Here is a 12832-nt window from a genome sequence, read left to right on the forward strand (position 1 = left end):
ACAGTCTGGTCTTGGGTCTCCTAGGTCAAAAGGACCACAGATTTAGGTCACTCACCACAAGAGGGCACTCAGATTTCCCCAATTAATTTAAAGAGGCTTCAAATACAGCCTGCAAATCAAGTTTATCAACATGACATTTTCTATCAATAGTAAAGGGTAAATGGCCATTTCCCCAGAATATACTGACATACTGTTTCTGGGCATAGGTATCTAATGTGTATGTGTGTATGTGTGTGTGTGTGTGTGTGTGTGTGTGTGTGTGTGTATACATACACACACACATATGTTTATATATATACACACATATGTGTGTGTGTATACACACACAAACATGTTATAATTAATATATATTTGTTATAATTAATGTTACTATTTCAGATTCAAGCCTGATGTTTTCTCAAAGGACACCTATTTATTGCGTTCAAGTGGTAAGCAGATTTCCGAAGTAAAAATTAACTTAAAAGACAACTTGCCTCCAGAGCACTCACATAAAGCCCAGTGGGCTCCTGCCAAAATCCGCAGGCCTGCAATATTCTAAGTAAATCATGCTTGTTCTTGGGGCCCTTGGATACTTTGATTTAGAAAGGAGAAGAGAAGAAAAGGAGAGCTTCCTCTGCTATAAAAGGAGATGAATACAAGCCAGGCAATTTCTTTAACCTTCCAGTTTATCATCCCTGAAGGCCTTCTTCTGATCATGTGGGGAATTTCTGGAGATTTATACCTAGAGCTATGGAAATCCATTCTCTCTAGGAGGACCAAGCACTTTCTGGCTGTGTTATTTAAATTCTGCAAAAGTCTATTCCATATGCAAAAGTTAAATTAATATATAAGAGTGATTATTAACTACCACCATAGCATTGCCCTGTCTGAAAAATACAAGAATCGTCTTTGTGAAAAAGGGTGGACGGTTTCTGCAAAGCACCTGTACCTCTGGCTGTCTTGTCAGAGCTGTTGATGATTAGCCTTCTGAATTCTGGATTCTGCTGAATTGGTTTCCTGCTCCATGGCACTTACCTGATCAAGACTAGCCTGTTCTTTGCCAAGTACTATGGAAAACTTGGTTCACAGCACTGAAAAAGGATACATCTAATTCACTCTGGAAAAGAGAAAAGAGTGCAAGGATGAGAAGGAGACACTGGGACACAATGCACTTAGCAGAGACAGCGGCTGCTCTGGTTGCCAGCCTGAAAGCAGGTGGGAGAGGCTGCTCTGTAGGGAGAAGCCTGAGTGCGGGAAGGCCCTGAGTTTGGGACAGTGATTTAAAAAAAAGAAATAGGCTGCAGTTTAGAGGACTTTTATAGGTTAGAACAATTCACCTTTAGAGTGTAGAGGGAATAAACTAATGCAACCTTTACAGATCACAGGTAATCTGATAGGTATATACAAAATCGTAATAATGTGCACACAGTTTGAATCCATCAGTTTTACTTCTAGAAGTCTCCCCTAAGGGAACAATTAAATAACGGCACAATGATGTGTGACAGCATATTCAGGGTAATGTTATTTATAGTAGCAAATTGCTGAAAACAAGCTAAGTGTCTATCAAGGGGGGACTACTTAAATAAATTATAGCAAATCCACAAATGATGACATAGGTACGTAAGTCCCGACATACTGTTAAATAAAAAAGCTAGTCTGGGGCTTCCCTGGTGGCGCAGTGGATAAGAATCTGCCTGCCAATGCAGGGGACACAGGTTCGATCCCTGGTCCGGGAAGATCCCACATGCCGCGGAGCAACTAAGCCGGTGTGCCACAACTACTGAGCCTGCGCTCTAGAACCCGTGAGCCACAGCTACTGAAGCCCACACACCCATAGCCTGTGCTCCGCAACAAGATAAGCCACCGCAATGAGAAGCCCACGCACCGCAACGAAGAGTAGCCCTCGCTCACCGCAACTAGAGAAAGCCCGTGCACAGCAACGAAGACCCAACACAGCCAAAAATAAATAAATAAATAAATAAAAATAATAAAAATAAAAAATAAAAAAGCTAGTCATAAAATGGTATATACAGCATTATCCCCTGTATATATGTAGATAGATATAGATATAGTTAGATACAGACAGATACATAAAGCCTAAAAGGCAATGTACCTAACAGTATGTATCAATAAACGGCATGCTCACTGATGATCTGCCCTTTCTTTTTACTCATATGTATTTTTAATTTTTTTTAATGAACAAATTTATGTCCTGAAAAAGTCACAGATGGAGAAAAGATGAAACAGCTAAATTCATCTTTGAAGGGACTTAAGGTTTGTCAAGTGCAGCACTGACAACTCTGATCCCACTTCCTCAACAGCAACAGCCTTCATCTCTTGCAAAACTGCCTCTTTTGAAGCTAACTGGGCTGGCTTTCTGTTTTGTTTTTTTTTTAATAGTAATCTTTTAGTTATTTATTTATTATTATATTTATTTTTGGCTGTGTTGGGTCTTCGTTTCTGTGCGAGGGCTTCCTCCAGTTGCGGCAAGCGGGGGCCACTCTTCATTGCGGTGCGCGGGCCTCTCACTATCGCGGCCTCTCTTGTTGCGGAGCACAGGCTCCAGACGCGCAGGCTCAGTAATTGTGGCTCACGGGCCTAGTTGCTCCACGGCATGTGGGATCTTCCCAGACCAGGGCTCGAACCCGTGTCCCCTGCATTAGCAGGCAGATTCTCAACCACTGCGCCACCAGGGAAGCCCTGGCTTTCTGTTTTGAAATGTGATGTTAAGATGCTCCTTTCAGCCCAGACAGCATGAGATTGATCTCCACATTTAAGACTTGGAAACTCTAAGATTAAAAATAGCCCCAGAAAGACTGTTTAAAACTCACAAACCTAAAAATAAATCTTAGATGACAAGGCATTCGCCATGAGTGGGACAGATTCTATTTTCTTTCCCAGGGTTCTCTTTTCTCTCCTCTTTTTCTTCTTTTTGCTACTGTCATCCTAAACCGGGTCATCCCTTAGTACTGTCCAAGTCCTGTATAATCACCTGGCTTAAATTAAATTCTAATCTTTACTTCTGTGGTTTATGTGGTCACTGACTCTCTCCCTAGAATAAGAGCTAAAATTCAGCAACCTGCTATTTATTCTTAGTTACCGAATATAATAATTTTAAAAACCTTAGCAATGATAGTGCCTGTACCCACACTTTATTCTCCCAGGTTTAAAACATTGCTATTTTGGGAAATCATATTCTTCTTGATAGGTGTTCCCTTAAAGTGACTAACCATGGCCAGCTCTGAATCACAGACCCTGACTTGCAATCAGTCTGTCTAAGAAAGTGGTCATCAGGAGATAAGCTGGAACTAGAGCTATGCTGTCCATATGGTAACCACCTGCCTCACGTGGCGATTTAAATCAATTAATATTAAATAAAATTATAATTTCAATTCCTCATTTACACTAATCACATTTCAAGTATTCAAGAGGTACATGTGGCTTAGCACCTACCACATTGGATGGCACAGATAGAGAACATTTCTATCACTGCAGAAAGTTCTATTGGACAGAAAGTGCTGGTCTATAGTGCTCTCTCCAAGCAATCAATAAGAAGATGGATTTTAAAACCAGCCCCAGTGACCCTGTCCCTGCAAGGCCAGTCTCTGGAATGGCCAGACCTCTTGCTCTTTCAGCTTTGGAGGGCACCAATCCTTTCCTAGCTAGAGGCACTACCATGTCGCAGGCCACTAGGCAGCTGCCCAGCTCCAACTGCTGAATTAGGAAATAGCTGACAGCAAGCCTCATGCATTAAGGCAGTGGTTCTCAAACTTAAGCATGCATCAGAATCACTTGGAAGGCTTGTTAAAACACAGTTTGCTGTGCCTCAACCCAGAGTTTCTGATTCAGTAGTCTGGGGTAGGCCAAGAGTTTATATTTCTAACAAGTTCCCAGGTAATAATTATGTTGCTGGTCCAGGAACCACACTCTGAGAACAAACTGCACTAAGGCAATGAAAACAGCCTAGTCGATTGTCCTGTAGAGAAGAAGTCTGCCAAACTTTACTTCTGGCATTAGGAGTTCGGCTGAAGATATAATTTTTAACATGAGTTTCTGGACTTCCCTGCTGGCGCAGTGGTTAAGAATCCGCCTGCCAATGCAGGGGGACACGGGTCTGAGCCCTGGTCCGGGAAGATCCCACGTGCCGCGGAACAACTAAGCCCGCGCACCACAACTACTGAGCCCGCGGGCCATACCTACTGAAGCCCGCACGCCTAGAGCCCATGCTCCACAACAAAAGAAGCCACCGCAACGAGAAGCCCACACACTGCAATGAAGAGCAGCCCCCGTTCACCGCAACTAGAGAAAGCCCGCGCGCAGCAACGAAGACACAACGCAGCCAAAAATAAATAAATAAATAAATTTATAAAAACAAAACAAAACATGAGTTTTGTCCTTAGCAGGCTTTAGTGCCCTCAGAATTACTAATTACGTAGCAGATCCCACTCACTGCCTCAGGAGGAAGCAGCTTGGAAACAGTTCCTTCCTAATCCTTTTATTTAAGAGCAAAATGAAACAAACAAAACAATTTTGAAAAATCAGCTTGTGCCACTACTACTTCTTAAGAATGTCTAACTAAGTCTCAGGAAGGCCTATAGTAGCAGAGTAAAACATCTTCACTGATTCTTTTTTGAAAGACTGTTGGATTTCAAACTAACTGCAAAGCTAAAGTCATCAAGATATAGTGGTCCTGGCAGAAGGATAAACATATAAATCATTAGAACAGGAATGAAAGTCCAGAAATAAACCCTTACATTTATGGTCAATTGATTTTTGACAAGGATGCCAAGACAATTCAATGGGGGGAAAGAATAGTCTTTTCAACAAATGTCATTAGGACAATTGGATATTCACATGCAGAAGAATGAAGTTAGACCCCTACTTCAAACCATATACAAAAATTACTCAAAATGGATCAAAGACCTAAATGTAGGAGCTACAACTATTATATATATAAAACAAATATAACATTGGAATCAGTAAGTCTGAGTTGGGAAAAAAAAGAACACCTAAGAGTAAATCTTTATGACCTTAGGTTAGGCAAAGCCTTTTTAGACATGACACTAAAACATAAGCAACAAAAGAAAAAATAATTTAACTTCATCCAGATTAAAAACTATTGTGTTTCAAAGGACACCATCAACAAAGTGAAAAGAAAACCACTGGGGCTTCCCTGGTGGCGCAGTGGTTAAGAATCCACCTGCCAATGCAGGGGACGCGGGTTCGAGCCCTGGTCTGGCAAGATCCCACATGTCATGGAGCAACTAAGCCCGTGAGCCACAACTACTGAGCCCACACTCCACAACTACTGAAGCCCGTGCACCTAGAGCCCGTGCTCCGCAACAAGAGAAGCCACCGCAATGAGAAGTCTGGACACCACAACGAAGAGTAGCCCCTGCTCGCCACAACTAGAGAAAGCCTGTGCAAGGCAACAAAGACCGAATGCAGCCATAAATAAATAAATAAATAAATTTATATTAAAAAAAGAAATACTGATACATGTTACAACGTGATCAGCATAACGTTGAAAACATTATGCTAAATAAAAAAAAACAGTCACAAAAGACCATATTTTATTGTACTTTATATAATTCTATTTATATAAAATGTCTAGAACAGGCAAACTTATAGAGACAGAAAGTAGACTGAAGATTACCTAGGGCTTGGAGCAGGTGGAGGGGATAATTGGGAGAGAAATGCTAAATGGTATGGTGTTTCTTTCTGGGGTGATGAAATATTTTAAACTTGATTGTGGTGATGGTTACACAACTCTGGGTACATACTAAAAACTATACACTTTAAATGGGTGAACTGTATGTTATTAAATTACATTTCAATACAAGTGTTAAAATAAAGGACTGCTGGAAAGGAACTCATGTATTCCTTAAGGGGACTTGGTTTTGATCCTCAAAACAAGGGTTTGGATGGAAATAATTCTTAAACTAAAAGGGTCCTGGTGTCCTAGGAGGGGAAGCAGAAGAAAGAAGAAAAGAGAGAGGAAGTTCGATAGCAAAATATCTTAATTGAGAGAAAGACACAAGAGGTTCTTAGTCTTATAGAACTGGTTCTTTATAAAGATCTAAGACACACGTAGGTTTCTAACACTCTGGATGAGCCAGAAGGAAAGGTAACGAAAATTTGGCATCATTTGATTTTTAACTTTTACACATTAAAGCTCTATATTAACACATATTTTTGACATAGACCCATTTCTGGGAAATTGAGCCAAGGACGAAAACCATTTTTTAGTCATTAGACTTACCACTCGGCTGAAGTAGTCGTCTAAAACTTCCACGAAGTTATGGATGAATTCATAAATTGCCATCTCATTCTGAAATAAAAAAGGAAGGGTGCAGTTAGTTTTATTTTTATTTATTTATTTATTTTAAAATTTTTATTTATTTATTTATTTTTTGGCTGTGTTGGGTCTTTGTTGCTGTGCGCGGGCTTTCTCTAGTTGCGGCGAACGGGGGCTACTCTTCATTGCGGTGCACGGGCTTCTTATTGCGGTGGCTTCTCTTGTTGTGGAGCACAGGCTCTAGGTGCATGGGCTTCAGTAGTTGTAGCATGCGGGCTCAGTAGTTGTGGCTCATAGGCTCTAAAGCACAGGCTCAGTAGTTGTGGCACTCGGGCTTAGTTGCTCTGCGGCATGTGGGATCTTCCCGGACCAGGGCTCGAACCCGTGTCCCCTGCATTGGCAAGTGGATTCTTAACTACTGCGCCACCAGGGAATTCCCAGGTGCAGTTAGTTTTAATATGACCTATTGGGGAAATCAGACATGGAGCTGCCCAGTCAGCAACCAGGTTTTAGGGCAATTGGTAAACAGATAATGTGAGCATAGCAGCTTTCTATTGACAAATATTCAGAATAGTTCTAGGACATATTTGTTTAAAAGAAGCTTATCAATAGGGGAAATGTAGAAAACCTTAACCTCTAAGATTTTCTGAAAAGTCCATGATGAATCTAGCTGAATTGAAACCAGATTGTGTCTGGTGATTACAGAGTTTTGAGGTCTACTCCCTGACTTCATCACCAACTGGCTAAAGCCAGGGTTTTTTTTTTTTGTTTTTTTTCCCCCAGGGTCTTCATGTCATCACTTTTCCAACTGTGAAGATGGGGAAATCATCTCAAAGTTTGGTTCATGGATAAAAAAACAATCAACTGAGATTTCAGAGTATTTTAGATCTTAAATACCCTTTCAGGGATTCCATGGCCAAAGGTGCTATTGATCTGGGACTGACCATTTCTGAAAAGGTGAACTATATCTGATGAGATGTAATTACGACACAATCATATTTACAGTTTGCTCTGCCTTCTGAAATGTCAGCCTATGTTTAATGCCACAGTTGTTTGGCCTCTACCCTTGTCTAAGCTGCCCCACTGTGCCACACAGAATGAGGGCAGGAAACTGGTATTGCTTAGGGTCGAGGAAGGCATTCTGTGGTTTTGTGCTTCTCCACAAATTGCTCATCTAATCCAAAAAAAATCCTAGGTTTATCTCTTCCACACAGTTTCCCCAGCCTTGATAAAAACCAATATCCTTCAAGAGTCAAGATAATTGTTATGGAGGTAAGTGGGGAAGAAAATGTCAATTTAAGGAGGAATAAAAATCAGACTGCTGGGCTTCCCTGGTGGCGTAGTGGTTGAGAATCCGCCTGCCGATGCAGGGGACACAGGTTTGAGCTCTGGTCTGGGAAGATCCCACATGCCACGGAGCAACTAAGTCCGTGAGCCATAACTACTGAGCCTGCGCTCTAGGGCCTGCGAGCCACAACTACTGAGCCCACGTGCCACAACTACTGAAGCCCGCGTGCCTAGAGCCCCTGCTCCACAACAAGAGAAGCCACTGCAATGAGAAGCCCACGCACCACAACAAAGAGTAGCCCCCGCTCACTGCAACTAGAGAAAAGCCAGCACGTGTCAGTGAAGACCCAACGCAGCCAAAAATAAATAAATAAATTTATTTTTTTAAAAAATCAGACTGTTATTCATAATTTTCTTGTATTTTCCATAAGCTCTTCTGTTATCTTACCTCAGTGTCATTAACTCCGACCACAATGAAGAGAGCTGCATACTGCCGATATATCAGCTTAAAATCCTTATATTCAATGAAAGAGCACTAGAGAAAACACAATTAGACATTAATTCCTATGGCTGACAGGGATTTCTTCAATATGGCATGCATAATTTCTAGGTTCTGATTTGAGTATCTGTCAACACATTCCTAGAAATATTCAGCATTAAGATGTTACACAGTCTTTGCTGGCCGCCTCCTCACAGTACTCAGGGGAATGCTTGGAAGCATCTCTAGTGGGAGGTGGAGAAGTGGTCTTGGAAAAATGTCTGAGTGTTCACATGGGTTCCCACCTGTACTTCTTCTCATTCCTTTGCTTGGCTCTGTGTGGAACTCAGCCAGCAAAGAAAAGGCTAGTAAATAATCAGCATTTTAGACTGCCTCCAAAAGTAAAAATAAGCCAACATGATAAAGAAGATGTTCTTCTTTCCATCTCCCCTGGGCTCTTTTGGAAGCAATTAGAGATTCCGTTTGTACCATCTGATAGTCATTCAAGAGCCAAATATTACAGAGCATACACACATGCAAAAAAGAAAAAATCTTGATTTCTTTTTGAAAAGAATCAATGTAGGCTCTTTTTATAAATTATTTAAAGATGGCTTTTGTGTGGCAGATACTAGACAAAAATCTCCCATTGTAAATATTGCTTTATAGGAATTAATAACTAGCTTACCACTACTGACTAGTGAGGAAACAACTCCCTTCCCGTTCATCTCTCTCCTAAAGCCATTGTACAAAGGGGGAGAGGAAGGCACTGGGTGGAGAGGAATTGGGTAGCAGGCTGAAGGTACAGTGTTGACCTTCCTTTGGATTTTTGGGTGCGCTTGACCAAATGGGATTGAGCAAGAACGGTATGACTTTTTGCACTGGGATATGTTGCTCTATGGTGCTCAGATGTACCTGGGAATGAAGCTGCAAGTTTTTTTGTTTTGGTTTGGTTTGGTTTGGTTTTTCTTGGCCATGCTGCACAGCTTGTGGGATCTTAGCTCCCTAACCAGGGATCGAACCCGCATCCCTGGCAGTGAAAGTGCACAGTCCTAACCACTGGACCGCCAAGGAATTTCCGAAGCTGCAAGTTTTGATTATGGCGTTTCTTCCACGGGAAAGCCATTCAACGATCTATATAATGGAGGCGTTTGAGGCTTTTATTTGACATTAGGATAAAAGTATTAAGTCCAGGACCATTCTGCAGCTTTTGGTTCACTGTAGAGCCAGTATTATTTCTGTTCAGTCAGATCTTTCAAGGAAACACAATCTATTTGAAAGAACTGAGGAACATTTTTCAAAGCCTCTCAGGAGTTTCTGACATTCAAAAAAAAAGTATCCAAGCACCTTTGTGGATAAAATAAAAATGAAGCTGAGACTGTGTTACTTTGGTACCTGATTGTGCTAAAAGCCCAGTGGGTTCCCTTTAAAATCTAAGATAATTTAGAATGCTTCAAAAATATCTAATGGTATGTTCATTTTAAAGCATATATTTCAGAGGGTAACCTATCAGTGAAAACTATGAAATTGTGGAGTGCCTGCATTCTGTAGAAAGATTCAAACAGAAATACTTCTGCAGTTTGTTTACCTTTACTTAAAGTATGTGGCTATTAACACAGTCCTTTAATAGTTTTTGTTTTCTTTTGACAACTACATAACGCAGTGTGTGCCACGGCAGGCCAAAGTAGTCATTCGAAGAGGACTCTGAGATGTTCTGACTGGAAAATCAATTTAGAAGCCAAGGGAAACACCGTTCTAATGCGTAACTTGTGAGCACTGATGTAGCTTAATATTTTGACTTACCAGTGGTTCCCACAAGCAGCCTTTCTACATATGCGCTGAAAAAGAGAACTAGCAAAATTAATGGGTGATTTAAATAAGCTTTCTGAATTTGCATTAGTTTGCTCAGTGATTTCCAAAGGATTCCAAGTTTAGGGCCTAGACTAAGTAATTCTCCAATTAAAGTCCTTTGTAAAAGTAGACTCAGTTTTTACAATTCCTGTTTACTATTATTTTAACGATTTAATTTAACCTCAATTTTGGCAGAATGGATAGATTTGTTGTTTCATATGAATTTTTTAACTTCCATTTCTCCCATCTATATAATAAAATAAGACAAGTTCAAATCAAGTTTGTTTTGTTTTTAAATTACTTGTTCCAGTATTATGTTGGTGGTAAATTTATAAAAATGATAAGCAGAAAAAAACTGCACTCCACATGAGAATCATGTTATTATCCTCCGGCACAAAGTGGGTCTTGACTGTTCCCCTCTATACTGGTCATCTGACCTTCATCTTTTGGCTTAAAGAAAGCCATCTGCTACAGGCACTCCTAAGAGTTCCAAGGGCTGAATTCATATGAACAAAAAAAAAAGGTATGTCTATTAGCAGGCTTAAATTTGAGCTGCCACTTCCATAGTGCAATAAGACAAATATGCTGACCTAAATATGAACCCAAGACTTTTCCTGATTTTCTTTGCTTTTATTTTCCTTAAGGGGATGTAAAGAGAGCTATGCGGCAGTCTTCATTTCACTTCATTTGTTAATTTTCCCTAATAGCTATTGAAAGAATGTAGTTCAAAGAAAACGATGGCCCCTGAGACTCAGTAATAATAAATCTGCCACTGCTGAGTTGAATGCAGAGATCAAAGAGAGAATCAGAAACTTACTTGTTCACTGGATCGAGAGAGACAGCTCTTTATGACTTCTGTTTCCAGAAGCGTACGCTTATTAATCTCCACATGTTCATAGTACTTAGAAAGTCGGGTCTGCCCTTGTTTATTCACCATGAGGAAAAATTTTATCATTTTTTTTTCTGGCCAGTATTTTTCCAAATATAGTTCAAAAGTTATGGCGAGGGGTAGCTGTAACCAGAACCTGAAGAATAAAAGAACAACAGAAAGGCAAGATCAAATTTCTCAAGAATCATATTAAATGTGTTCCATAGATGAACCAGAAGTAAAACGTCTTCTGATAACATTGGTCTTCACTCCTATGAACTAAATGAGACTTTAATAAATAACTAAAGATAAATTTGCTTTAGTTATCCTCCAAAACATTTTTGAGTATCCACAGTAGTTCTACTCATATTCATTCAATTGTTTCATCAATCTTGTTGGGCGCCAACTATGTGTCAAGCACCAGAAGGAGAATATGGATGAAGAAGTAATGATTTCTGATCTTCAGATCATGACACCTAGCAAAGGTACTGGATAGGTAAACAAATAACAGCAGTACAAGGTGATGAGTTATAACTGGGACGGGTATACTTCTGTGGTGCACAAAAGGGAGGGACAAGGAGCATCACGGGAAAGTTGGGAATGGCTTCCCAGACAAGGGGCATTTAAGCAAGATCTTGAAGAATGACCCAGAGGGAAAGTCTCTGAGGCACAGAAAATAGGGGTATGAAAGCTCTGGGAAGTTCACTTTGGTTGCAGGTCAGGGGGCAAGAAGAATGGTCATAGGAAATTGAGCTGCTCACATAAGATAAAATTGGCTTTAGAAGTTATGCTAAGGAATATGAAATTTATTCTATGGACAATGGAGACAGGATGTGTAGTGAAGCTCTTCTTTCCTTAGTGTTGAAAGCAGTAGTAACTTCAACTATTTGTCAAAGTCCTCGAACAAGGCCCTGTAACAAGTCCTATAAGGTTCTGTACTGAGCAATTTACATACATTATTTAGTTCTCACAATTTTCTGCGGCAGGGACTTCTGTTATCCCCATTTTAAGGACAAGAAAACTGAATTGTACGGATGTTAAGGCACCCAGCGTACCTGGATTACTGTGTGTCAGGGGTGAGATGCAGCTCAGAGGCCAAGCGCATGCACAGATCCATGACACCCCTACTCCTCCTCATTCATGCTTGTGGGTTTATTTGAAACTCAGCTGTATTGAATCCCATGTTTGTTATTCTTACACTTAATATAGTTTTTGAAATAATCAATGCAAAAGCGCACAATATTGACCAATGGCCAGTTCTTTCATCATGAGCATCAGAGCTGTCTCATTGGCCAATCTTACAATATCATATTCACATTTTGTAGTATCTTTGAAAATCAGTGCAAAAGACCAAGGTTAACAACAGTTCTTAAGCGAAATTTTAAAACTTGGAATAATTTTACAGAATAGTTGCAACAGATGATGAGATAATATTTTTATATTATTTTTTGCCTTCCTAGCTCATCTCTTTATTTCCTAAACCCTATCAGACAGGCGGTTATCTCATAACAATTCCAAACATTAAGAGCTGGTTAGAGGCAGATCCAGTCTGGCAAAGCCTGGGGCTGCTGTGTTCATTCGGTGTGCAGAACAGGATGTCATCTAGACCAGCTCAGCCGGGGATTTGACAGCTGTGCCACAGGGGGAGGCCTGTGGTCATTCACTCCCTTTTCCAGGAAGATAAACTCACTACTGTAGGTGGCATTGCAACATACTCCATGTTATTTAATCACTTGGTGTTAAGTCCTGCTTTTATCCTCCTTACAAATTACTGCCAGTAAAAATGATGGCAGATGACTAATAAATTAAGATTACCATCCTTTCTTTTATTCCCTTTCAGCAAAGTTATTTTAAAACCATCTTTATGAAAGTTAGAAATGACAATCCTATACCTTGGATTCCAACTGCCAGGTAAAAGAAAAAAATATTGTCTCAAAGGTACTCATGGCCAAACCCTTGCCTTTAAATGCCCTGGTTGCATTAAGTGGTAAAATGAGATGTAGAATGATCCCACTGAGATGCTACACCAAGGGATCAAATTGGTTTCCACCTTACAAGCACAGCATTCCTTCCC

At 40.4% G+C, this 12832-nt stretch overlaps 1 protein-coding gene across 6 annotated transcripts in view; it reads right to left on the reverse strand.

Annotated features, from left to right (window-relative positions):
- Nucleotides 1-12832, reverse strand: part of AP4S1 (adaptor related protein complex 4 subunit sigma 1) — a 74216-nt gene that overhangs the window by 30509 nt on the left and 30875 nt on the right. For 4 of the 6 annotated variants that reach the window (XM_082384268.1, XM_082384270.1, XM_082384271.1 and 1 more), the window contains exons 2-5: nt 10708-10915; nt 8013-8099; nt 6242-6310; nt 1015-1096 (exon numbers count right to left, since the gene is read on the reverse strand). In XM_082384268.1, coding sequence (XP_082240394.1) covers nt 1025-1096; nt 6242-6310; nt 8013-8099; nt 10708-10845 — 366 coding nt within the window. In that variant the 5' untranslated portion in view covers nt 10846-10915 and the 3' untranslated portion in view covers nt 1015-1024. The remainder of the gene's footprint in view (nt 1-1014; nt 1097-6241; nt 6311-8012; nt 8100-10707; nt 10916-12832) is intronic. The other 2 variants (XM_082384266.1, XM_082384267.1) reach the window with 2 other exon arrangements.

Source organism: Balaenoptera borealis (assembly GCF_965194805.1).
Source record: "Balaenoptera borealis genome assembly, chromosome: 3".
Lineage (NCBI taxonomy): Eukaryota > Metazoa > Chordata > Mammalia > Artiodactyla > Balaenopteridae > Balaenoptera > Balaenoptera borealis.